This window comes from Colius striatus, chromosome 6 (assembly GCF_028858725.1).
Source record: "Colius striatus isolate bColStr4 chromosome 6, bColStr4.1.hap1, whole genome shotgun sequence".
Classification (NCBI taxonomy): Eukaryota; Metazoa; Chordata; class Aves; order Coliiformes; family Coliidae; genus Colius; species Colius striatus.
This window is the reverse complement of record NC_084764.1, coordinates 216,967-243,277: the sequence shown is the minus strand read 5'-3', so window position 1 is coordinate 243,277 and position 26,311 is coordinate 216,967. Positions and strand designations below refer to the sequence as shown.

General features: G+C 46.6%; 2 protein-coding genes across 4 annotated transcripts; one reads left to right on the top strand and one right to left on the bottom strand.

Annotated features, from left to right (window-relative positions):
- Window positions 1-909: 909 nt before the first annotated feature.
- Window positions 910-17,222, top strand: ARG2 (arginase 2). The gene is made up of 8 exons (XM_061997850.1): window positions 910-1,067; window positions 1,398-1,470; window positions 13,379-13,556; window positions 13,743-13,902; window positions 14,696-14,790; window positions 14,917-15,021; window positions 15,827-15,963; window positions 16,852-17,222. Exons 1-8 carry the CDS (start codon window positions 951-953, stop codon window positions 17,046-17,048), a joined length of 1,062 nt encoding a protein of 353 aa, XP_061853834.1. The 5' UTR covers window positions 910-950; the 3' UTR covers window positions 17,049-17,222.
- On the bottom strand, window positions 14,574-25,527 carry VTI1B (vesicle transport through interaction with t-SNAREs 1B). 3 transcript variants are annotated; one of them, XR_009818898.1, is made up of 7 exons: window positions 25,357-25,527; window positions 23,132-23,190; window positions 21,884-22,075; window positions 20,429-20,602; window positions 18,553-18,614; window positions 17,286-17,561; window positions 14,574-17,027 (listed from the first exon to the last, which is right to left on the bottom strand). XR_009818898.1 is itself a non-coding variant. In XM_061997852.1 (6 exons), exons 1-6 carry the CDS (start codon window positions 25,469-25,471, stop codon window positions 17,465-17,467), a joined length of 699 nt encoding a protein of 232 aa, XP_061853836.1. In that variant the 5' UTR covers window positions 25,472-25,527; the 3' UTR covers window positions 17,196-17,464. The 3 variants fall into 3 exon arrangements, 1 of the variants encoding a protein (XP_061853836.1); XR_009818899.1 differs by having other exon boundaries at window positions 17,021-17,105; XM_061997852.1 differs by lacking the exon at window positions 14,574-17,027 and having other exon boundaries at window positions 17,196-17,561.
- Window positions 25,528-26,311: the final 784 nt, after the last annotated feature.

The following is a 26,311-nucleotide window of genomic DNA, read 5'->3' as shown; positions in this document are numbered from 1 at the left end:
TGTGTCACTGCAAGCTCCGGTGTAGCCACGTTTGTGCTATCACTGCTCTCGTGAACACTGATGGCCCTTCTTTAACACGTGCTCTGAAGACTGCACATTTGACAGTGGGAGCCACGTTTCCTTCCCACGAGGGGAAAGGTGGGAGCTCTTACAAGCTGTTTGTAAGAGCTGTGTAGTTTGTAATCTTTAATCCTTCAAACGCACCACGAAGAGGAACAGTGAGGGCTTTCAGAAAGAGGCGGCTTTTCTAAGGCCTTATCAGGGTTATCAGATGAAGAGCATCACCCCCATTTTTCTCCAGTAAACCCGAGCAGTAGCGTTCCTGGGAGGTGTCTCCCGGGAGCTCAGCGCTGCCAGCTCGCCCGAGGGGGATCATTTGCCACCAGTTCCACCGTCCCACGCCAAGCGCCGCCCCCGAGGCTGGTCGCTCACCAGCACCCCGGGAAAGGGGGATTACCTGAGACCTGTGCCCGCGCAGGGCAGCGAGAGCCGCTGCCGCAGCTGCCCCGGTGCAGTGGCGGTACAGGGGCCGGGCCTCGCCGCACCGGGGGGGGCCTTGGCAGCGCTGCCCGCCGCCAGTGGAAAAACCCCACGGCGGCGGCGGCGGCCGGGGGCGGGGGGCGCGGGGCCGCTGTTTGCGGCGGGGCCGCCGTTTGGTTGCGGCGGGGCCGCCGTTTGGTTGCGGCGGGGCCGCCGTTTGGTTGCGGCGGGGCCGCCGTTTGGTTGCGGCGGGGCCGCTGTTTGGTTGCGCTCCGCCGCGCGCGCCCCGCCCCCCGCGCCCAGGGCTGTCGCGCGCTCGGCCGCGTGCGCCGCGGGACACACCTCCGTGCGCGCGCGCTGCCGTTGGCCCGGCCGCGCGGGGGTGTGCGGGGCGGGGGCGGCCGCCTCTTAAAGCGAGCGGCACGGCAGCCGCCGCCGGCATCGCTCGGTGGCTCCGCGGCGCCTGGATCATGGCCCTGCGCAGCAGTTTCGCCCGGCTCCTCCGCAGGCGGGCGGGCGCGGGGCCGCAGCTGTCCCGGCAGGCGCACTCGGTGGCGCTGGTGGGAGCCCCGCTGTCCCGGGGGCAGGTGGGCATCGCGCGGGGGCGGCAGAGGCGTCCTGCCCCCCCCCCATTGAGGGGGCTTGTGGGTGCTGCGGCCGCGCGGGGGGGGGGAAGAGCCGTCCCTCGCCCCGCTGAGGGGGTTTGTGGGTGCTGCGGCCGCTCGGCTGGAGGGGGGGGGGGGGGGGTGGCATCTCGTGGCTCTTCGAGGGGCCGCGGGGGGGAGAGCCGTCCCTCGCCCCGCTGAGGAGGCTGACGGGCTCCGCAGCCGCTCGGCTCGCCTTGCCCTCGGCGGGGCTCGCGTACCTGACTGCAGGCAGCGCTGGCTTAACGCATCCCTCCTCTCTTTGTCTCGCAGAAACGGCGCGGAGTGGATCACGGCCCCGCTACCCTCCGCGCCGCCGGGCTGGTGGAGCGGCTGGCTGGGCTCGGTGAGGCACGGCGGGGGGAGCGTGGGGGGCGGCGGCGAGGACTGCGGGGCTGCCCCGGTCTGCCCCCTCCCCTGGCGGGGCACCCCTTTCACCCCTCGTTTCGGTGAAGCGTGACTCAGCCTGGGATGGGGAGCGGGCGGGAGGAGGTGGCGGAGGTTCCTTCTCGTGAGTCACGAACCCCGGGATGCCGCTGAGCCGCCGGTGCCCGGGGAAGGCAACGCCGCTGCGTTCCTGCGCTGTGGGGAAGGAGGGAGCGGCTTGTCGCACACCGGCCGCATCGGGCACCGCGTCGGCTCCCCTTAAAACAAAGAGCGGCCGGGTCTGCCCCCGCCCCCCGGGGCAGCGGGATGGGATGAGATGGGGTGGGATGTGCGCCCGCATCCCTGCGCTGCCCGCCGCGGCTTCAGCAGCGCCGGGGAAACGAGAGGCTGGCGGAGAGGTTACGTGCTCTCCATCCAGTCGAGTCATTCCCTTGACTAGTCGTGTCCGTCGGTTTCTCGCATCCTATGTGTTCTCCTTTCGTATTCATCACCAGCTACTTAGCTTGTTCCTACGGTGCTTGCATGCTTTCAAGTGATGAAATGCAGAACTTTCTACAGAAGTCTGGAGAAATTTGCCTGGGACATCTTGCCTGAAGTTTTGCTTTGAAAACACTTGCAGATAGCGCCGTGTGAATGGAAAGTTTCTGGTCTCTTCACTGTTGCCACTACTGCTGTTCAAGCAAAGTCATGCACTTATCTGTATTTCAGCTTCTCCCATCTGGTGTTTCTGAAAGCTGAGACCTGCAAAAGGTTGTATTGCAGTTACTGGAAAAAGGACACGAAGTAAAGCTGGACTATCTTGGAGAATCTTTAAAAAGAGTTCCTGAAAGCACTATGATGGGGATAGATTGCAAGGGTGGACCACGGAAAGAACTGTTAAGTGCTTTAAGTATGGTTAATGTTAGTGGAGTTTAGATGGTGCAGAGGAAGGATAATTGCCTCACAACCCTCTAGCAAATTTTTTCTGAATTATAAGGCCAGTTTAAACCAGAACCTATTGTTATGTGGTAGGCTTATCCAGCAGATCTGTGATTTGCAAACTGAAGAGTCTCAATTTGCAATCAAATGAGTAGACATTCTTTTGTTGTCTTGCTTTATGTGAAATTGAGATATATGCCTTCCTTGGCAATACTTGAATTCTCGTGAATGCGATCTATAACCTCTACAAATACAGAAGTGTGTGTCTAAATGACATATGCTGGAATAAAAGCAAGTTTGGGTGTCACTGAGCTTTAAAACTAACAATTTAACCAGTTTTGAAAGGAGGGTGCTTGTTAGTCTAGACAAGACTTATAAGCAGCAGTTCATTTCTATATCAATAACAGTTTTCTACAGGAAGGTTTGAGATTCTCTTTCAAGTAGTTCAGATCTAATACTTTAATTTGATAAGAACTCTTTTGGAAAAATAAAACCCAGAAACACACAACTCCTCCAAAAACTAGAAAAAAATCCTTATTTGCATGACACAAGCTGACTTCAATGGGAACTTGGAAAAAGTACAAAGGGGAATACAAGCCCTTTCTGTATTCCAGTAACAAAAAGTTGTGGGGACAGAAAGGAAGCAAGCTGAACAAAAAATAATGGATGGTGAAAAGTACTTTGACTGTTTACGTGCTTATGGACTGTTTACTCAGTAATGCACATGGAGATGTTTTCTTGCCCTTCCCTTGCAACAGGGATGTCTTCCTCCTGCAGTTTCTGTTTCCTGTTGCTAACATACTCTTCCACTGGAGCAGGGTTTGGGTTTTTTCCACTCATGTTGATGTTTGTTGCTGCATAAATCTCTGCAGCTCTCTCAGGAACAGGTTCAGGTGGCACATGGATTGTGACAGGCTGTGCTGTGAGGGCTCATCCTGGAACAGGAACAGTCACCAGCATGCACAGGGGAGCTGTTTATCTTGCAAAACCAATCTGCTGGAGGGTAGGATGGTGGATTGAGGGGGATGCCACCATGCAGCCTTTTTTATTGTGCACATCTGTTGTTCATGGAAACTTAACAAATGGTTGGGTTTGTGTGTGGGATGTTTATTTTACCTCCTTGGGCTGGCAGGATAACTTTTCCTGTAGCACTGTGATAGTGGTGCCATTGGTTGGGCTCCCGTGGTACATGGGACTGGCAGTAACACTTCGGCTGCTTTGTCTTTCCAACACCATGATTTTTCTTCTCTGAAGAAGGCAATAGTCACAGGATTTTCTTCTCAATATTAACGTGGACATGCTATTTATCTCTTGAAAGCATCAAAAGTTTTTGTGGTACTTTGTTGCTTGTAATACTGCAGCTGATCAGATCTCTCCTTTAAAACGAAATAACATCTATCCAAGATACAGGGCTTCTGTCTGTGTTGGCTCCTTCTGAAGCTTTTGTTGCTGCTTGCCTGCATCCCCTGCTGGGATGTGAGGGAGTTCTATAAACATGATTTTCCTTGTCATTCAGAGCTTGGAACCAGGCATGAGGCAAGATGCTTCTTAGTCGGAGAGCAAGGGTGGATTGTGGGTGTTCTAAGGAAGTATAGATGGAGGAAAGAGGCAGTGTTCATGTATTAACAGTACCTCTCAAATGAAATTGTCCTCCCTTGTTTTGAGTGGGACAGGCCTCTCGTGACCAGATTCTTCTCTCTGCCTGAAATTGTAAAGTTTATTTGTTAATTTTTCATTTGCATATTCAAATTCAATTCAACTTACATAAAATGAGGAGACTTCAGACCATCTCCTAAAATGTAGTGCCCAGGTAGTCAGATTGATGCTCTGTGTTTATTTGGTTTTAGTCTTATGTGTAAATACTTTGCTACTTTTAGCTATCAAGCAAGCACGTGGCTTTTTGTATGCCTGATGTAATGGCTTATGTTGACAGTGCTTAAGCCACATCAGAGTGAAAGCACTAGACCCTTGTTTCTTCATGGCTTCTGTTGACAGTGCTTAAGCCACATCAGAGTGAAAGCACTAGACCCTTGTTTCTTCATGGCTTCTGTTGACAGTGCTTAAGCCACATCAGAGTGAAAGCACTAGAACCTTGTTTCTTCATCTTTGTGCTGTTTTACATTTTGCTTTTGCTGGCTGGTGTCTTTGGGACTGGCTGGTGTCTTTGGGAGGAAATCTTATCATTCCTTTCACCTTACCCTGATTTCTGTTCTTCCCCAGTCCTATTGCAATGCCTTGAGCTACTACATTTTCTATTTTTTGGTGGGATCCATACCTTGAAAGAGCCTGTGACTATACCTACATGGTATGATAAATTCTTGGCTGCCTAAAATGATGAGTGCCTATGAATGGCTTGTTTCTGCCTAGGCTGAAATATGAGGAGGGAGCTTAGAGGCAGATGGTATCTCTCGTCTGCACCAGACTGTTGGAGATGAATCTGAGCCACCAACGTGACTTTTATCCCCTTGTTAGAGGCAGAGAGAACACTGTTACGTGTTGCTAGTAGCTCGAGGTGTACTCAGGAGACGAGGCTATAATAGAGCAGGACTCCAGATCCCAAGCCAAAGCCAGTGAGTGTGCAAGTCTGTAGCAGGGATAATTAAAAACATAACTGACTAAGCCTGTGGGGCTTTTTATTCACATTGGTGGTGGTTGTCTTTTGGCTCTGCTGCTTCTCTCGAGGGAAACTGAAATGTTAACACCTTAAACAGCTCTCATTTCTTTGGTAAGATGGAAGAGTGCTGTACGAAAATAGGTTCCCTGGCATGGAGGAGGAAGAGGCACTAAGCTTGCAGGGACTGTGTATTGCTCTGGCAGTAGAGAGAAATGGGTTCAATATGTGGAGGCTCTTGGACTTTTAGTGGAAAGGAGTGGGGATGATGAGTGGTGTGCACTTGACCTGAGCTATAGAAGATGTAAAGTACAAAGTTCTTTAAAGTGAGAATTTCTTGCTTCTGCCGTGTTTGCTGCAGATTAAGCAGAGAATCCATTCCAACCGAAATCCAGAGTGTTGCCTAGTCTCTTGTTTAGAGAGAAGGATCACTTGCATACTTTTATAGGCAATAGATAGCTGTTGTGTTAATTACTATAGCCCCTGAGGTGACTTAGAGCACCTCTTTTGTTGGGAACAACATCTGTATGAAATTTCTTCCCAAGTACTCCTCGTGTGTTAACTGTTGTTGATTTCTGGCAGGTCTTGATTGTTTTGGGAGTTTTTTCTCCTTTATTTAGGGCAGGATGTGGCTGGGGTGTTGAGTTAACCACACTTGGGTTTGTATTACTCTGGAATGGATGAGCAAAGCTTGGATCCAGGTTGTTGACTTGGACTGGAGAGACACGTGGCTTACAGGCAGAAGTGCAGCTGGATTTGCCAAAGAGAATGGCCATAATATTACTTTTTTTTTTGTCTGACTGGATCAAAGCTTTTCAGTAATAGGACTTGGGAGGTCAGCAAGAGCAACCTCCTCTAAAAGAGAAACGGAGCTCCTAATCCTCATGTGACTGGACATACTCTCCTGCTTTGCCTAAAACCACTGGACCCGTACTAAAATCTGCTGCCAAAACCAGCAATTCAACTTTGCTGTCTCACCAGCATTGCTCATGGGGTTCTGTAAAGTCTTAACAATTAAACGTGAAATAGCTGCTTCTACATATATTTCCTCTTTTTTTCACCTAGATCTTTTCAGTTAGTTTAGGAGTAAGTTTATGCACCAAGCTATGCTTAATGAGGTACTGGTGCCTGGGGTTCAGCAGATGTGGACTGGCAAGAGTTACAGCTGCAGGGTTGGTTAAAATAATGACTATCAGCCCATCTAGTAAATAAGCATTAAAAGAGTTGTCAGTGTCCCTGCAGACTCTAGTTGCCCTGTATTTGAATTAAGATTGAATTTACAGGCTGTAGTTTGACAGATGCATTTATTTTAGAAACAAGAAGTGTCATGAATCCAGTATTCTTGAGCTAGAATCTAGTTTGGCTTTGCACTAGCTCTGATCTCCATTGTTTCTCTTCAAAGCTCAGCACTTAAGGTTTTTTTAAGACTTTCTAGTCTAGTAGAGCCAGTCAAATATCTCTAATCTGTAGAATTCCAATAAAGTTTAATTTAACTGTAAAGATAATATCAAGATCTGTCCTCTTTAGCCTGTTCCCTCACATTTTCTGCTGTTGATGAAACGGGAGACAGGCAAAATTTGAAGTATCTGCTGGCATTTTAAGCAGCATGTTGTGTAGTTAAATCTCTGCATGTTCATGGGTTCGTTCTGATCACCTCTGCTGTCAGCACTGTCACAGCTAGGTCTGTTACTTTGCTAGGAACGTTCTCACGAGAAATGGGTTAGGATAGAGCATAAAGATGTTTGACTAACAGCCAAGTCTTCTGCCCTATGAAGCAGAAGTGGCAATTGCCCTTCTTAGACACACCTTCCCCTTCCTTTTCCTCTGAAGCAGAACAGGTAACTGTCAGTCCTTTTTTCCTTTCTTCCCCTTAGACACAAGCACACACAAACACCTCTATCTAATAGCATTGGTAAAACCTGCTTATGTAGTGCTGCAGCTTATTTCTGTAACTAGAATAAATGACCTCATTCTATTTATGCAGAGAGAGAATGAGATCCAAGAGGCTGTTTTACTCTTGTTTACCTCAGCGGTCGATCAGCCATGATTGATTAACTCCAAAGACCAGTGGTTTGACAGAAATCAAAGCACAGCCAAATGGGCTGGTTGTCACTGGCATTTGCAGTGAGTCTTTGAAATGATGCCTGTTGTCAGAATGCATTGAGGGCAGGTACTCTGTGAGGGAATGCAGTCAGGAGCTGGCTCCTGTAGCCAGGCAGGCAGCAGGAGCCCTGCTGAGAGCTCTTCTGGGGAGGCCTCCACTCAGGCTGGTTCTAGGTGGCTGCTTTACAACAGACCTCATTGAGCACTGGAAGCTGAGCTCCTAGAAGTGGGGGGAGTGTGGTCTGGCAGCAGTTATGGCTTATCCTTTTGAATGCTGGACCCATTGATGTTTGAATGATCACAACTAGCCTTGGTTACTAGAAAAATGGCAACAGTGAAAGCACAGTAAGACTGTTCCTTGCAGAAGGTCAGATCAATTCTCCCTCCCCACACTGATGGAGGACACAATCTATTTGGTTTCGCTTTGGAATGAAAAGCTTTGTGTCAGTCATTGGTTTGATTTTGTTTGTCTTTTTCCTCTCCTATTTGTCTGGTGCATCTTATGCATTATCCTTGGAGCTGGCTTTAAAAGAAGCTTTGTTTATTTGAGGGAAAGTTCAGTCGGTGCTGTGATTGTAATTGTTCCTCATATCAGTTTAGTTTAAATACATCTAAAAAAATCAAGCTGTGCTGATGCAGATCAGGAACCCTGAATTGATTATTTCTTCCTAATCTTTCAATAAAAGGAGATTAAAGGACCAAAACCCAGAGCTCTTCAGGGTTTTGTATTTACTTGATTTTATGGTGGTGCCCTTCATCCTTGGTATCTTTAAATTATAAAATTTATGTAGTACATGAACTATCTGAGTTCCTGCTTCCATAAAACTACCTCTGGGTTGGAATAAGTTTAGATCACATGCTGTGCTGTTTGGGTTTTCTTAACTGTGTTTTTTTACCATGAGTGGTATGGAAGGAGAGAAGTTACTGGGGAAGGGCACAAAGGAAGATGATAGAGGGAAGACTTAGGCAACGAGTTGGATTCTGATCTGCTTTATGCTGCACAGGATCTGTTATTGCTCTCTCACTTGAAACTTTAATCCTTTCTCACTGTGGATTTACAAGACCAAGATACCCAAGTCAGGCATGTATTTGTGAACATGGTACAGGAGATTATTTTTTGGTAGAAGGTGGAAGTTTCTGTTGTAAACCAACCTGGTGAAAAGCAGGGAATGAGGCACTGAAGTAAAACAAATGAGGTGAAGAAGCAGGCTGGACTAACACTCTTACCTTGCAGCTGGTAAGAGGGAGGGAGAGAGAAAGCTTCAGCACTCTGTGGTCTGTTCTACCTTCCTCTGAAGTGTTATCTCTGTTAACTAATCTAGTAACTTCTTACTTCTGTAATGACCTAAAGCCCAAGGCTCTTGTTGCAGGGAGCTGTTCTGATATGACTTCCTATGATTGTGCCTACTTGTTCTGGTTACTGGAATGTTTCCTGAGTTGAGCTTATTTGAAGGGAACTAGGACATGCAAGGTTCTCTTGTCTCCTCTGTGATGCAAGCCACAGTGCAAATGTTTCCCAACACCTGACACTGACGTTTTTGGAGACCTCTTCAGGTCAAACACACTGGATTTCATAAGAGATTAAATTTATAAATGGTTATCAAAGGGAAATGAAGTGGCTGCTTGATTGAGGGGTGGAAAAAATACTTCTTGTTTGATGCAAAGGACAATTTAGGACTAGAGACATGGAGTGGCAGTTGGAATCGGGTTTGCTTGGTGCTGTTTTATGAGCTGAAGCCTTTTAATAGACACAGAAACTTTGTATTTATTGATTCCAAAAGACAGGATGGAAATTACAGACATGAACCTGCCTTTTAAGAAGTGAAATTTTACGAGCTGGCAGAGAAATCTATTGAGCCATCAGATGTCTGTATATAATAGATTTCTTCCAGCAGATACATATTTGGTTTGAAGAACATTAGACACTGTGTAACAAACTTCCAAGCAAGAAGGTGATGATTAAACAAGGCTGCCGAAATCTAAGCTGGATTACCTAATCTTGTATTCATGTAGAACAAAAGTATACACTTTGTATAGTTTTTACACACACACGCACACACCCTGGATAATTATGGATGGTTAAAGCTGTCTTAAAATATGATTGAGAATGCATTGGTCATGACAAATTGAGTAGTTTGTTGTTTTGCAACATTTTGAGTGTCTCAGAGAGGATTACGAAGTCTGTACCATAAACCAATGAGTTTATACTGAAGAGAAGGATGGTAACAGCTTATGGCCCTTTGTGTCCACAGGAAGGAAAATGCTGTTTGCCCTATAATTATTATTGATAATACTTACTGCTTCCTGAAAAGCCTTTCTGTGCCTGGTGATTCACTAAATGGGCTGTAATCTGAGAAAACAGTTGCAGAAGTGGCGCTTTTGTGTGAGTGGGTTTATATGACACATAGCATGGGGTAACTGTGGGATTTCCAGATCCTTTTGAAAGTAGTTCAGCAAGGTTTAGAAACACAGAAGAGGAAAGATTTAATTTCCCCACTAATTTAGGACATATTTTTTTTACATCCCAGTTCACAAATTCCCAGTGTAAACAGTGTCAGGTCATTCCTGTCTCATGTTCCAGATGCTTCTGTTCCCGTTCCTGTTTGCTGCCCAGGAGTTACAGTTGTTACAGCAGCATGTCACTGGGCAATGTCAGCAGGCAGCTGCATCTCCTGCTCCCAGACTGCTGCTTCTGGCCTTGATGCAGTATCTGAGTGGAGGAGGATGGGAGGGAGTTTCTCCTTGCTGCTGCCCAGACACTTTCCAGTTAAACGTCCCGAGACTTACAAGTCATCTGCTTTTAAAGGAGAAAATCTTCTCTAAATCTGCAGAGAAATGACTTACTATAGCAACTTCTGCTTGCTCTGGGTCCTGTATAAAAAGATGATAGGATGTGAACGTTGCTATTGTCGCACAGCTTGCTGAGGAGCATCTTTTGTCCCAGTGCTACATTAGTTGTTTATTTGAGAAGCCATGTAGGAAACTATTGCCTTATGTATGTTCTTGATTTGTATTTCTACCTTTTACCCCCTAAGTATAACTTGGGTTTCTAATTATGGAAAAAGAGTTAATTTCTTTTACCAGATATAGGTAAATTCTGGTTCTGGCTGTGCAGGCTGAGGGAGTGGCTGCCCTCCGTCCCCTGGTCTGCTGAATGCCTCTGTGACCTTTCCCTCTTCTGATCAAAAGTTGACCTAGGAAAGATCTACTTTATAGACTACTTCAGGCCAAACTACTTTTGGCTGAAATGTGCCCCCAAGCAGCTCTGTTGATGAAACTCTGTCAGAAGGAGCCATTGAACCCCCAAGGACTGCACTCTGATGCTGTAGAAGAGCTATGTGTGTTGCCTTTACACGCTAGTCATTTGTACTAACAGGAGCACTGTCGTGCCTATATACATCTTATTTATGTAACTGCACTGTGTGTTCAGATTGACACCTTTATCTTCCTCATCTTTTTCAAACCCTTGTAACAGAAATACATGCATCAAGCCTGTTTTTTTTGCTCACCTCACTTCAAAAAGTACCCTCTTTGAGCCAGAGTGCTGATGGAGCTGACTTGTGTGGACTTGACTGTAATAAATTTTCTGTGATGCTGATAATTGACTAATGAATCAAACAATATATCTGTAATTTGAATGTAGTTTCTGTTAGGGCTTGAAAGGGGAACAAAAGACTTTTGATTTCGTATTCTTTATTTACTAGCAGAATGTCTGTGATGTTTAAGTACTTGGTAGTAGTTTCATTTTAAAGAACTTGAATCCTGGCCAGACCTGATCTGCTGCACTGACAAATGGTGTGGATGCTGTGCTTTGTAATGAGTGTAGGGAAGCTGGCTTTCCTATCTCCACACATCCACTGTATTTTAAAAAGGCCTGTGTGTATTCTTCATGTTAACTTCTGTGCTATTTTAAAAAGCTGTTTGTTTATAGCTATTAGTATCTTAACAGTGTCCCAGCTACCAAAGAAAATAAATGCATGTTGTCTGGTGTGGTGGGTTACATGAATCTTTCACTAAGGGCCAGGTACCAGCAACATCCCCCAGGCTGCAGTGTGCTCCAGTGTGTGTATCCATTGAGCCAAATAATGCCCATATTGGGCAAAATAATGTAGCTGAGAGAGGTTTGGGTTTCTAGTTTCCTTAAATCAAAATTCTATGCAAGCAGGCAGATGAAATGGAAAACAATTGAGGTCTCTGAGTATGAGGCTAATATCTGAGCTCTAAATAGAAGCTAAGAAAATATAATCCATAATCACTTCAGCTAATTTTATATAAATCCTTTCTCTTTGCTGCATTAAGACAAACGTGCACATTTATTTAATCTCTTGGGTATCTGGTCAGTCCTAATATCTATTCAAACATGCACACACACACACACACACTTCTGAGCACTTCAGGATATGTGGTTATCTAAGTACTGGGCAACTTTGGGGAGGGGGGTGTCCTATCTATTCATCAAGCTTTCCGTTTGCCCAAAGGTCATTTAATCATAGCTTTCAAAACTCCAGGCACCATGGGAGAAAAAGGAGGAAGATATCAGTGTTTAGGGACTGGATTAGTGAGTACTTCTGAGAGTAACTGGATCTTAATCAGATAGCTGTTGGATAGTTGGCTGTAAAACAACCCTATCACCCTGGGAAACTTGTTTTCACATGCTTGCTAAGGATAACACAGGGGACCTGAGTAAGAAGGAAGCACAAAGCTGAGAAAAGAGGCTGCTACAAGGTTTATGAACTCTGAACAACAATCTTCTGAAGATGGAAACAAACATTGGAGGCATCTGTTGTCTTTAACAGACATTAGGCTCTTAAATAAAAATAACTAGAGAAAGGCATCTTAATGCAGGAGAGGAGAACCATGAAAAGTGGGCAAGAGGTCAGCATTCTGGACTCTGAAAGTGTCCAGCCATCCATCTCTACCAAAGGCACCTTGTAAGCTGTATGAACCTGATGTGATGGTAGGAAATGAATGGCTTCCTTATTTGGCAGCTGAAATGATAATAAAATCATGTTTTAATCAGTGCTACTTTATGTTACTTTTGCCAAGCAAATTGACAGAGCCTGTGCTTGGGCATTACCTAATGTTTTAAAGAGAGTTAAGCAGAGCCCCAAGTGAGCTTTCTTCATGTTGCTTTGCTTCCCTTGACTTTTCAAATTGCCCTCTTAGCCACAGTAAAGGCAAAAAGTTAAGCTGTAGCTTGGATGCTTTGAACTGTAAACAGACTTCTGAGGAACAAATGGGAGAGGCATGACTGGTATTCAGGATGGTCTTGACTTACTAGGCCACCATTGGTGTAGCTGTAAGTACCTCAGGGCCTTTGCAGTCCTGATGAGTGCCTGCAGTGACAGCACAGGCCTATCTGAAACTGAGAGGCTCTGGGCTGTGAAATACTGTTAGAAATGCTGTTGTCTAAATGGCTGTTAAAGCACATGGTATCAGACAGCAGAGCTTCAAAGGACGAGCTCCATAATGTCCATAAAGAGAATTAAACAGCCAGTTACTAAGTGTGCTCCTAGTTGGGTGGGAAATTACTCTTTTTCAGGGTCAGCAGGTAGAAATGTATTTTAAGAAAGGCCGAGTCTCAGATCCAGAGTGTTGTGGGGCTTCAACAGCCCATCATGTTGTAACTGGCAATGATAGGATCTCGAAGAGTTGGGTTGGGATAAAAGCCCAAGGATTAAAATGCCTTCTGGAACACCTTGCTTTGAGGAAATGGACGGGTTCTCTTGTAAAGCACCGGTGCCTCCTCCACGGAGCTGCCTGCGAATACTGTAAGAAAATCTCCATTATTGGTAACTGGTACTGTTGTGCCTGGATTCTTGTGGGGTTTGAAAATGGAAAATAACTGTTAGGACTCAGGTGTAGTTAGTAAATGTGTAGTCCTAGGCACCTTTGAGCAGCTGAGCTCATTTAAAGCAGTATGCAGTGTGCCCTGGATATTGCAAGGAAGATGGCAATACAGACTGGGCTTTTTGTGTTAAATGGTCAAGAAACAATTGAAACTAGGTGACTTTCTATGACAGTTGTATCTTATTGCTAAACTAAAGCAACAACACTATCTTAAGCTTTCTAGTCTGTTTAGCTGTGACAGTTTTTGGAAGGGCATGTGAACAGTCAGATGAATCCACTCCCTCTCGTACTGCCCAAGCCATCTCCTGAGTGGGCCCTGTTTTGAACGTTTCTCTGGGTACTTGTTTCAGTAATTCCCTTTCTCCTGCTGTTGCTCTGTTTCCAGGGTGCCAAGTGTACGACTTTGGAGACCTGAGTTTCGCTCAGGTTCCCAACGATGAGCTGTACAACAACCTGGTGCTGTACCCGCGGTCCGTGGGCTTGGCCAGCCAGGTGCTGGCTGATGCCGTCAGCAGAGCAGTAGCTGCTGGGCACAGCTGTGTCACTATAGGAGGTGATCACAGGTGAGCTGAACCAGAAACAACTGACAGTGCATGCTGCAGCCTGACGTGGGGAGAGTGAGAATGTAGTTAAAAACCAAGGGGCCTGTGGAAACAACTCGGGGTCATTTGCTTGCAATACCATGGGGTAGAGTTGCAGAGAGTTGTTCTGAAAGAGAAACAGTGACAACTTTGCTGTTGTACTTGCAGCTTGGCACTTGGTTCTGTCAGTGGCCACGCACGGCAGTGCCCACACCTCGGTGTGATCTGGGTGGATGCACACGCTGACATCAACACCCCTCTCACAACTCAGTCTGGGAGCCTCCATGGACAACCCCTTTCATTTCTCTTGAGAGAGCTTCAAGATAAAGTAAGTGCCTTGTACAGTTAGCCCACACTGAAATCTCCAGAGCAGTTTACTTTTTGTGGTGTGCAGTGCTTGCTCCTCTTCTGCAAATGCAGACCTTGGTTATCTGAGTGTAAGCAAAAGTCTCTGTGTGTGTCCATGTACACACACACACACACACAAATACAGGTAAATGCAGACACACACACACACACACACACACACACACACACACGCAGAGGGAAATGCAGATACACACACGCACAGACACACACGATTGGACTGGGGCTGTCCCCCTGTAAGGAGCTGGGCTGTGGCTGGGCACGGGCAGGTGCTGCTGTACCAGAAGAGGAACACGGGCAACCTCCCCACTGGGCCGAGCTCACCTCTAGCACCAGCAGCTTACAGACCTCACCTGCTGCTGCTGCCTGGTTTGGCCCTTTCGTGTTTTGACAGCCTTGGGGCCTGGAAGGGGCTATCCCTGGCTGATCTCTCTTAAGTGGCTGCTCTGATGGTGGCTCCACTGGCAAGTATTACAAACAAACAGCCCTAAGTACTGTCAAGATGCTGAACAGCAGGTTGACCTAAAGCCTACGTGTCCCTTTTGGACATCTTTTGGATATCTAACTTCATCAATTCAGCTAGAAAGGTGTGACAAAAATAAGGACTGATTAAACCAGGAAGCTAAACTCTCAGTAGATGAAGTTTCTCTGTTTAGACAAAGGATGTTATAAATAAACACAGAGTTTTGAGGGAAGCATTAAATACAGTTTTGTTACATCCATCATTAAACTTAGTACTGAACCTCTGCCTGCAGGTACCTCAACTCCCTGGCTTTTCCTGGCTAAAGCCCTGCCTGTCAGCATCTGATATCGTGTACATTGGCTTGAGAGATGTGGATCCTGCTGAATAGTAAGTTGATTCAGATTGAAGGATTTTAGTAAGAGCTGAAATCCTGAGCTGCTTTCCCCAGCTGCCTGTTCACGAGGACTGCTGGATCCAAGCTTAATCCAGTAACGATTTACTTTATTTTCACAGCTATATTTTGAAGAACTATGACATCCAGTATTTTTCCATGAGGGACATTGATCGCCTTGGAATCCAGAAAGTTATGGAAAGAACATTTGAACAACTGATGGGCAGGTAACAAACTATTATCTGATTTAAACTACTCCTGTCATCCACTTGTTGAATATCTCCTTTCCCGAGGCAGCCTAACAGAACTTCGTGTGTCCAGTAAATAGCAAAGTCTCAGTCCTTTAGTCTTCAACTTCCACACCTTGAACTGGAACCATTTCACAGTGTTTGACAAAAAAGCTGTGACAGAGGTTGTTAGTCGCTACAGCTGGGGCTCTGTTTTGTATCACTTGTTGAAGTAAGGACTTGTGTCTTTTGCTGCAGTTTTTAAAGGTGTTTGAATCAACTCAAGAGTCCAAGGCAGCGAGGCAAGGGCACTGCGACCACTGCTCTGCTGCAGTGCCATACTCAAGTCTTTGCTAAACTTGTTCAGGTACCAGACGAGGGCCAGGTAGAGGGGCTCAGGGTCAAAAAGGGTGATCTCTCACCACGGAGCAGAGGTCTCTGAAGAAGGTCACAAGCACCATGTGCCTGTACTGCACACTGATGTGCCTGAAGGGGTGCTCACCCTTCCCAGCTGCAGCTAATCCAGATGCTTCTCTCCACTGAGCATCTCTTGAAAGTACAGTTTAGTACTTAACTAGCTCAGCTCAGTGACAAGCAGTGTCCAATTTATTAAACTGTCATTGACTGTCAGACTCCATGTAGTAAGTAACTAACATGTGATATTATCTTTCCCTTGATGAGCTGTCTAGGAACTCAAGCTTGGTGCTTCCTCCATCCTAGAAGCTGATCAGCCTGGACAGTAAGAAATACATGTAGAAAAAGTAAAAGGTTCTGAAATGTCTTTTCTTGGTTTATTCTGCCTCAGGAGACAGAGACCAATTCACTTGAGTTTTGACATTGATGCTTTTGATCCCTCACTGGCTCCAGCAACTGGGACTCCTGTTCTGGGCGGCCTGACGTACAGGGAAGGCATGTACATCACAGAGGAGATACACAACACAGGTAGGACCTGAGCCCCACCAAGCAAGGACAGGGCCGGCTGCCCAGCTCATACTCATTACATTTTTCCTGTGTAACTAGATCATAACATAAATGTAGTCAAAGCTAAAGGTGCCTCCAAAGTAAATTCAACCTTCTGCAAGGGAAGAGGATGCTATTATAGTCTGGCAGTAGCCCAGGTAGTGGAAGCAACTTAACCATCAAAAAGTTCCACTTACCAAAATCAATAAAATACCTAACAACTGATGCCAACAATGAGTTCGTCACCTTGTATAATACTGTTCCCCATTCCTAAACACGAGGCAGGATATAAAAATGGGCATCTGAAATTAAGAAAAGAGCTGCAAACCATTGTAAACAGTCTGAAGTTCCAGCTGAGGATTCAGGGCTAACACATCAAGCTTTCACCCAGGACCTTACAGGTGACTCAGTGTGTGAGGCCTTTCCTCCTTACACCACAGTGTTTTTATTTAAAGCGTCTAAACAGTGAGTTATTTGCAGTAAAAGAAGGAAAAGAACACAATCAGACAAGATTCAGTAAAATCATGAATAGGATGCAAAAAATACCAGGTGAGACCATTTTCTATCCCCATATTTTTGGACTGGGAGAAAACAAGATTAAAAAAACCCATTCCTCTCAAACCTATATGGAACATCAAACTTGTTTTTCTTGAATGCTAAAAGCGTGAATGAGGTAGTGGTGACATAAGAACAAACCAAATTAACACCACAAACGTGCATCTAAGAATGAGAACCTCATCCCTCCTTTGAGAGCTGATTTTACTTGTTTAAGGGGCAGAGTAGGTCACAAGCTCGAGACTTGCTGCAATGAGTGAAAAGCTGATTTTATACCCTTTTACACAGTAACAGAGCTGTACATCATTTTCACAGGAATGCTTTCAGCTGTAGACATGGTTGAAGTCAACCCACTGCTTGGAGCTTCTCAAGAGGAAGTCAGTGCAACCGCGAGTCTTGCAGTGGACGTGATTGCGACGTGCTTTGGGCAGACAAGGGAAGGAGCACACACTGCTTTTGAGGAACTTCCACACCCAGCTCTCCAGATGAATCTGACAGTGAAGAGCAAGTGAGGATTTAGGAACCCGAAGTGCTGGGTGTGCTGGACATTACGGAGCTGTGCGGGGGCACTGGTGGATAGATTGTCAACACTATTACCTTCTGCAAATACTGTTACCTTCTCAATTTTTAAATAAACTAGCTTTTCCACTGATCTGTGGTTACTTTATGACATACCAAGATTTATTCATTTAGTTAAGTATATACAAATTGAGACAATAAAATATTTATTACCTTCTTATTAATCTTACCAGTAGTTCAAGTCTGTCTCTGCATTTTCCTTTTACTCCCCTTCTCTGTCTGTCTAGTGTCTGTACAGTTTCAGTTGAATGAGGTGTCTCATGAGACAGTTCCATCCTCAGCCAGAGGGAGGAAGAGACAGCCCATCTCCTTCCTCGACAGTGGGAAAGTTCATCTCAGGCATGAAGGTTCATCTGCTGCGAAAGAACTTGTAGTAGACCACCCCTCCCAGGATGGCTAGTTCCAGGATGATGATGATTGACAGCAACAACTTATTGGTGGTTACCCTAAAGTTAAAAAAAAAATAATTCCAAGGTAGCTTTTTTCCTCCTTGATTCTGAAAGTAGCCTCTAGGTAATCTGATCACCGTCTTGCCTTCTGTAAGTATGCCCCCTGTTTCAGCTAGACCACAAAGTGCTATTTGAATAACTTAACAAGGAGGAAGGGACAAACTCAATCACTTCCTACTCCTATTTTCCTGGGAATTCTGCTCACATCATCTTCCACCAGCAGCAGTTTTGTTCCTCTTCCCCTGCCCTGCTAAAGTAGATCATTCTGCTTTGTGTGTGAGGAGGGAAAGCTGCATTGAACTCCTGTGTTAAAACCCACCTTGTGGTGCTTTTACTTGAACTATGTATTTGAATTAAAACTATAAAATCTCAAAATAATGTACTTTCTACTATGGAAAATGGCACAGTTCTCTCAACTTCCTTTAGCAACAGGTATAAAGGAAAGGGTATTATGCCAGAAGTACTCTGTGTACTGGTTTATAAAGATAATGAAACCATATAGTTAAGACACTATAACTAAAGCAGCTGAGGCTTTAGTTACCAAAGCAGTAGGTGTTCAGGCTCAGAGTTAGTCAATCCCAAGTCCAGCTGCTCTAAGGCACGGCTGTGGCTGAGCAGATGTGTCTGTGCCATCTGCCCTCTCACTCACAGAATGGCACAGACCTACAGCCCAGCCCGAGTGACACGGAGCCACATCTGATGTGAGCAATTCACTGACCCTTGTTTATGTCCTCACCACATGTTCTCATCAAGGATAGTTAAAGATGCCCTATTATCCTAAAGGAACAGCAAAAGTTTAGTGGGGTTCAACTACCTGTACTCCATTAAATAATTACTCGGAGAAAACACAAGTCAGCATCTGCCCACAGGCACACACATGGTCCCCAAAGCCTCCCTGCAGTTAGAGCTGACACACCACTATTTTTTTGCCTGGGCAGGGAGCAATGCTGTCTAATGGGTGCTGCTCTAAGTCAGTCACACTACTCACCTCCTGGACATTGAACGTAGAATCTTGCGACTCTTGCTCAAGTTCTCACTTGTATTCACCAACTACAAAGAAACAAAAGTTACTCATCAGTTGAAAGAGTATGCAGCAACTGTAAAGATGTTCCTGGAAGTAGCTGGTGTTGATATGCAATAATTAATGCTGAGACCCAGGCTAACCATACTTTCTCAAAATTCAGAGACAGTATTGTTCTTACCACACAACACAAGCTGGAAGCATTGTCTCCATTCTATGGAGGAATTAAGACTTTCATGTGTACTTTCCCTTAGGTACAAAGACAGGCAATTTAGGCTCCCTTTCTGCATCTGTAGTTAATGTACATGTATCAGAAAGGTCATTACATTTAATTTCATCACTCTAGTTGTTGACACCAGAAGCAAATGATACTGACTGTTCTCTCCAGGCTGTATTTGGAACTGTTAGAAATGCTGTTCAAGTCCCAGAAAAGAAAGAACAAGTTGCACTGGCAGGTCCAAGTGACCCAGTGGATATGCACTCTGAACCGTTAATAGATAATCCATTTTGGCTTTGTAGTGCTCAGAAATGAACTGTCAGGCATTTCCCAGCTACTAAGACACATAATTAAGTGAGGTTACAGACAACTAACAAAGCTGTTGTCTCACAGCCAGTCGGGATTCATGCCATATGGCCACTACAGGTCTCCAGGTAAGGTTTTGGGGCCCCACTCCCAAACCTTCAAGGGAAGAGAAAAGAAAGGCAGGTCATTTGACTCTCCCAGGCTCCTGCTGGCACAATCCCTCTGCACTTGAAGAGAAGTGCAGGGGTTTTTTTGCATCTGCAAACGTGTCCCTGTAGGTACAATACTTTGCACTGGGATGGATGGGACCAAGCTGGGGAGAAAACTAGTGAGCCCACTGAAAGCATCCTGGCTTTCCAACCTGTTATGAAAGACCAAGCAAGAAGGAGGTCTGCTTCCAGTTGGAAGGGGTGTGTAAGACAGTTCAGCCTAAAAGGCTCACAATAAAAGTCCCAGCTACACAAACAATCTGTGGACAGACTGACATGCTTTTTTCATTAGAAAAAGAACAGACAAAATACTATCTACAAATTTCCTTCCCTGCTCTCCAACTGAAACCAAAAACCTACTGCAATAAGAAAGCACCAGGCTCTGTCACAGAGAGCAGAGGGAGCTCCCAAGGAAGAGGGTATGGTTTTTGTTTTGTCTCAGCACACCTGACAAGCACTGCACCCCCCAGCCAGTCACTCACCTAAAAGCTGTACTCAGGATCCCTTGCATACATGAAAAATCCCATCAGTTTGTTACTTTAAAAACCAGATTCTCAGTTTTGCATGTGTGTGTAAGCAGAACAAATGAACTATTGTTTAAAGCTTCCACAGCAGAAGCAGAGCTTCTTGACCCAACTACGAGGAACAGGCATCTTGCCTGATACCACTTTCTCCTTAGCTAACCTACAAATATTGTAAGGTTAGGAATAATTAAGCTTCTGTTGAATTTCATTTCATTAGAAGAATTTGCTAACTGCCTCCCAGATGTAAAGCTTTATGGGCAACCTAGTGGTGGGCAACTCCTTCTCATCTTCAAAACCTGTTATTTTTTCAGCAATGCTATTTTTTATAATATCAGCTTTATAGGTCTAACACGCAATCCTGCACAGACACAACAGCAGGCATTTGGCTTTCATGCTTTGGGCCCTTCTGCAGCCATTATTTTTGTTTTATGAGGACAATGCAGAAACACGGCAGCCCGGATTCGGTCTGCAGAAACACCAACCGCATTCCCAGGTCCCGAGTACTCCGAGAGCACCTCCTGCCATGCAACCCCCACTAAGACGGCGCCAGGCTGTTTCAGTACACTGTCCACAGTCTCTCAGCTCACTCTGCTCTTGGTGCGTTCCAGCTGCTCCCGCTGCTCCCCCAGCTCCTCGATGATCTCGGTGCCAATCTGGTCCGTCTCGGCGGCGATGCGGTGCGAGCGCTCGATGCTCTGGCTGGCTCTGTTCAGGCTGTCGGTTCCCTGCAGAAGTAGCACCCTCTGCGACTGCACAGTGGTCTGGAAAAAACAATATATGCTTGACCAGGAAGCCCAAAGACAGAGGCATCTGACATCTAAAAAGTTCTGAGGTGACTCTATGGGCCATGAGGTTACAGAAGCTGCACATGCTGTGTTTTTAGCTGATGTAGCCCAGTGAATTTTGAGAGTTCAGGTTCCCCTGGTCAGATTATGGCCAAATCTGGTTAAACCTTGGAAAAGGACACACAGCTAAAGAGTTAAAACAATTAATGAAGACTGTCTTTGCAAAAATTTTCTTTTCCATCACGGAGCACCTGCATGAAAAGTATCTTTGCCTTCCAGGTGCCAACTTTTCCTTCCATTCCCATCTAAACTCAGTCTCATTTGTGACTTCACAATTGGTTGCCAGGGAAGATCATTAAGAGTTTACAGTGAAAAGGATTGGGAACAAACTGCACTAACAGATGGGCTGCTAAGGAACAAAGATCCTCTTTTCATGTTAGTATCCTCTGCTAGAGGATAAGAAATGTTTGCTGACCTTGGGGTCAAAAGGTAGCTCAAAATAAAGTATTTTCTTAGGCTCCAGAGAGTCTAATCTACCACCCTGCTCTCAAGTTTTAGAGGAACCAACCAAGACAGATCAAATGCAAAAATTTACTAATCTACTGCAGAAGGAGACACTGAGGAAAGAGCCTTTCTCAAACCTTCCTTCCTGAAGACAGACAAAAAGCCCACCTCCAGTTTACACCTCCACTTTAAACAGACTCAGTCTCCATGCTGAGATCTACGGAAGCGGAGCTGGTAACCAACTACATCAGTGTATTTCTTGCACATCCCTAGTGAATGAAGTACCAGGGGATGACTTCTGATGTTTTCCTGAAATTATTTACAATGAGATCGCTTGAAAGAGAATTCCACCGAAGAAGCCTAATTCATACACTTCACTATGAGTGAGACCAAAACTAGATGAGGTAACCTTTCTGCTCAGTCAGGAGCATCACCTTTGTGTTTCCACTGCTGTAGTGGAACGATTAAATACAGCATTTCAGTACAGAATGTTGTGTAAGTTACCAATCACCCAGCTCTCAGGGAATGCCACTCTGATTATGCTCCTATCTTTGTTTTAGAACAGAAAGGCTCTCCTTTGAGTCACTGGTGTTCCTTCTCCCCGAGATACTCATTTGACACGCCAAGAGATATACAGAGAGTTATACAAGCACAGCAGCTAAGTGAGTTCAAGTAAACACACTGTAAACATCTGGAATGTTATTTTTTAAACAATCACAGCAATGATACATAAAATTTGTATCGAGTTCTCACACTCTGCTCATTTTCTGTGGAGAAGATTCCGTATTTGATGTCGCCCTGACTGCCAGGGCCCAGTCCCAGGTCTGTGCTCCTCATCTCCCTCTGGAACATGGTGAGATCTCTCCTGTAGGCCCGGATTTTGCTCATCATTTGGTTGCGGAAATGCAGAGGAGCATACTTCAGTTCCTCCTCCATTTCTTGCAGCTTTAACCAAAGAAAATGGGGTTATTTTGTTAAAGCACCAAACTTAGCAGCAGCTGTGCTAACAGCTCACCATCCTATACCCCTTTTCTGGGACTGAGAACACCATCCCCATTCTGCCTAAGGGATCCAGTCCACAGGGATTTTCAGATACACAGTGCCTCAAGGAATAACAAAACAACAATTGCAACATCACTCTCACTTCAAAATCTGCAGTCCTCACTGTCATATAGTTTAAGCACTTCTAGGGTGGGTATCAGCTTCTCATCACAGCCTTTCAGCAGAGCTCCACTGCACTGGGCCTGGCAACTGGATTTGTAAACCCTGAGATTCTGGGTCTCTGACATCAACTGTCAGAGACGGTTGTTACAAATTCACGATGTTTAAAGCTCTCTCACAATCCCAGCTCTACATTTCACACACCACCTGCACAGACACACAACAATAAAACCCAGCCAGTCAGGGGAATGAAGCATCACATTCAGCTGGGACTCAAAAACACCCTAACAAATAGCACCTTAGTATGAAAAGCAAGCTTACTCCGTAACAGCTCACTTAAAAACACAGGCCATGTGGGAGCTTTAGTGCTGGTACATGTCACCTGCTGTCCAGGAAGCCTATATAACAGAAGGCTGAAACATTCAAGATCTCTGGTATTTAACCATCAGACTACTGTACAGAGATCAGGTGGGTTAGGACCAATAAGAGAGAAGACAGTAGTGGGGAAGGGGTGGGGGGAAAGCAGCAGATTCTCTACGTGCCCTCCCTACAATCTCTAGCAATTTGAATTGCACCTCTCTCACTCTCCTTTGTTCAATAAAAGGAAGGCTGTGTCCAAACAGAGCACTCCAAAAAAGCCCCCAAAATATGTCTATAGATATATACACCAGTCTTGACAGACATATCTATCAGATCACTTAATAAAAAATGCTAAAAAATACACCCCACCTGCCTGCTGCAATAGGACCCATAAGGACAGCAGAATTTGGAAGCACTGTCCTTTCTCAGGAATCAATATTCAAGCAGTCAGAAAAGCCTAAGCCCAGGCTCCTGCCTTACCGTCTCATTTGCTTCACGCTGCTTCTCATCAAATTCTCGGATGAGTTTTTTCTTCTCCTCTGTCAAAGACAAAGGAGCATGTCAGAGAAGCTATGGAGAAGTGACAAGAGAACTTCAACTCATTTGGTTACAGAGAAAGAAGCTGCCACAGATGGCTGACTGCAGAGATGCCAGGTCAAAATTCACCTCTAAGAGGAACAGCCTGTTCTTACCAGAACTTTTTCAGACAGGGTGAGGGGAGAGAGCAGAATCCTCCTGTCCAATGTTGGTCACTACTTCTGGTACACAAAAGAAGATGTTTTTAAAACCTGAAATATTTTTCGTGACCCCAATCTTGCTACAACCTCCTTTCAGGTGGTTGCAGAGCAGTCCTCTCAGACATATGACATGCCTAAGCTGCAGGCTCTCCTTTTCACTTCAAATTCATACTAACACCCAGAACTTGAACTATAGAGAACTTAAGACAGAATTAAAACCCATCGTCTAAGGAGAAGTTATGCCCTTGAGTAGCACACAGCACTACTAGAGACTAAGCTACACTGTGACCAAGAACACACAACACACTAGCTGGAACCAGGAAAGGCAGATCCACATCCCAGGAGATTCAGGAGGAAATGCTTCCCTAGATGGCTCCTGAATACACTCTCCTCAACTCCCCCCACGGTTTGCCAACACACAGGTTTGTGCTGACGCAGGTATTTGTGCAGCTGGGTTGCAAGTGGAATCATGGACACAAACTGCAGGAAAACAGCCTTCAGAAGTCGGTGTTTTATCTCATACAGGTCATTTCACTCATCAGATTTAAGCAGCGCACTCTTAAAACAGCTGCTGTCTCTAAACAAGCAGAAACCCAGTGCAGCACAGAAAGAGCAGCACAAAGAGCAGATCTCTACCTCTGCTGTCCAACCCTGCACCTGCAAGCAAGCAGACAAGGAAATGCTGCCTCCCAAGTCACCTAGCAATGGCTTGAGCTCTTTCTGGAATTAATGCTGAGTCTTTGCCATCATAAAACAGAAAGCCAAGTAAGAAGCTGGACACAAGCTTTCCAAAGCCTGTACTATCTGGCACAGACTGCTATATTCTGATATATTTATGATTTTACACCTAAAGACATAAAAATGATGAATTCTGAGAGAATGACGACTGCAGAACGTGGCTGACAGCCTCTACTACTTCTTGTGCAGAACCCAAATTGAGCTACATCAGCTCATGACAATCATGTGTCACGTTTCTCATGCAATGGAAGTATTTAACCAAAGATCTGGTGATACTGATAGAATTGTCCTTGTAGGATCACTTCCCTTTCTGGTTCTCAGCACAGTGCCAAGCATCAGGAACCGAATCAGAAGCACAATGCCAAGTCCTGCTGAGAAGTGTTCTGTCAGAGCATTTCCCCCACTGGTGTGGTATAAAGCATTCCCACAAAATCAGGTTTTGCGTCTGACACACCTCTGCAAACCCTGACAGACGTTCTTCCACTCCACGGGTTGGAAAAAAGCATTCATTTAAAACATAATTCTTCTCCAGTAAGTCCACAAATGTTTGTGGGCAGTTGTGATACCAAAACCTGCTTTTAATTCTGTTGATGAGATTTTAAACAAGAGGCCAACAATGACCAAAATAAACAAAAAAAAAAAAGATAGAAAATCCCCCCAAGCACTGCAGCTTAGGCAATTCGCCTAGAAACTGCGTGAAATACTCCAACAACAACTGCTCCTCGGAGACGAGGCCAAGCTGAAGGCTCAGCACAGCAGCGCTTGGCTATGGATCTCGAGAGGAGCTGCCCCGGACGAGTCACACGACTCAGCGCTGACGCTTCTGGGGTCTACCACATAACAGCAAAGCTACCAGAAAAATACAGCAGCGCCTGAAAAACAAGACACTGCGAATCCAGCCCTGGCAAAGCCACCCGCCCCGTCCAAGGTTCCCAATGCGATGCCTTCAAGTCCTGCAGTTGCCTTGGCAAACTCCTGTCCCGCACACGGGCTCTCTCGAGGGCACTCTGCCCTCCCGGCTGTAAAAACAGGTCTACCTACGGGAGAATCGTCCCGACACGCAAGCGAGGCCCCAGGAGAGCCCCACATCCCCCGAGGAGGGAAAGCGCCGCCGACCGGGCCGCAGGGAGGCCGAAGGCTGTGTGAGCCCCAGCTCCCAGTGCGGCGCGGCACGTCCCGCCGCCGCCGCGCCCTCCCCATGGCAACCCGGCGCGGCCGCCGCCGCCTCACCGGCCGCGCTGCCCCGCAGCCGCTCCGGGATGCCCCGCAGGTCTCCGTGCAAGCCACGGAAGATCTCGTGCAGCCGCTCCAGGTGCTCGGAGGACGCGGAGCCGCGGCCAGCCATGGCGCACGGCAGCCTCCGCCTCGGCCCGCCCGCCCGCCGCCCGGCACTTCCGCCATCGGCGGCTTCACGGGGCCTCCGCCCGAGCGCGGGCCGGCCCCGCCGTGCCGGGCGTGCGGGACACACCAAGCGCGCTCCCCGAGCGGCGCCCGAGCGCGGGCCGGCCCCGCCGTGCCGGGCGTGTGGGGCACACCAAGAGCTCCCCGTGCGGCGGCCGCTCCCGCGCTGCAGCGGGCTTTGTCCGTGCCCAGGCGCCGTCCCGGGCGGCCGCGGTGGGTGCGGAGTGGGCCTCTCCGCGCACGCTGCCTGCTGGGAGCTGTAGTCTCCCTGGGAAGGCGGCCGCAACGCAAGCTGCTGCCCTCGGCCTTTCGTCGCTTGTGTTCTCCGGCAAAGCGTCTCAAGCCCTCAACACGTGCTTACATGTACAAGAATGACATCTGAGGGCCTGGAGCTTGTCCAGAGACGGGCAACGAAGCGAGTCTGGAGAGCAAGTCTGATGAGGAGTGGCTGAGGGAGCTGGGAGTGTTCAGCCCAGAGGAGGCTGAAAGGAGATCCCTCTGTACAACTCCCTGAAAGGCTGGAGCGAGGTGGTGATTAGTCTGTTCTCCCAAGTAACCAGTGAAAGGACAAGAGGAAACGGCGTCAAGTTGACCCAGGGGAGGTTGAGATTGCAGCTGAGGCAGAACTGTTTCCCTCAGAGGGCTGTCAGCCCCTGTGCCAGGCTGCCCAGGGACGAGACGGTGGGGGGGGGGCGAGGAGTCCCCAGCCCTGGAGGGATCCCAAAGCCGTGGAGCTGAGGGCCGTGGCTTAGTGCTGGGCTCGGTAGGGTGAGGGGAGTGGCTC

What these genes read in the sequence shown, in the direction of transcription:
- VTI1B (XM_061997852.1), bottom strand. Translation starts at nt 25,471, where the DNA reads ATGGCTGGCCGCGGCTCCGCGTCCTCCGAGCACCTGGAGCGGCTGCAC. An exon ending in AGCGTGAAGCAAATGAGACG is followed by an intron (nt 22,076 to 23,131) that starts GTAAGGCAGGAG and finishes CTTTGGTTAAAG; the next exon opens with CTGCAAGAAATGGAGGAGGA. An exon ending in TGGAACGCACCAAGAGCAGA is followed by an intron (nt 18,615 to 20,428) that starts GTGAGCTGAGAG and finishes GTTTCTTTGTAG; the next exon opens with TTGGTGAATACAAGTGAGAA.
- ARG2 (XM_061997850.1), top strand. Translation starts at nt 951, where the DNA reads ATGGCCCTGCGCAGCAGTTTCGCCCGGCTCCTCCGCAGGCGGGCGGGC. An exon ending in GGAGCGGCTGGCTGGGCTCG is followed by an intron (nt 1,471 to 13,378) that starts GTGAGGCACGGC and finishes CTCTGTTTCCAG; the next exon opens with GGTGCCAAGTGTACGACTTT. An exon ending in TTTGAACAACTGATGGGCAG is followed by an intron (nt 15,022 to 15,826) that starts GTAACAAACTAT and finishes ATTCTGCCTCAG; the next exon opens with GAGACAGAGACCAATTCACT.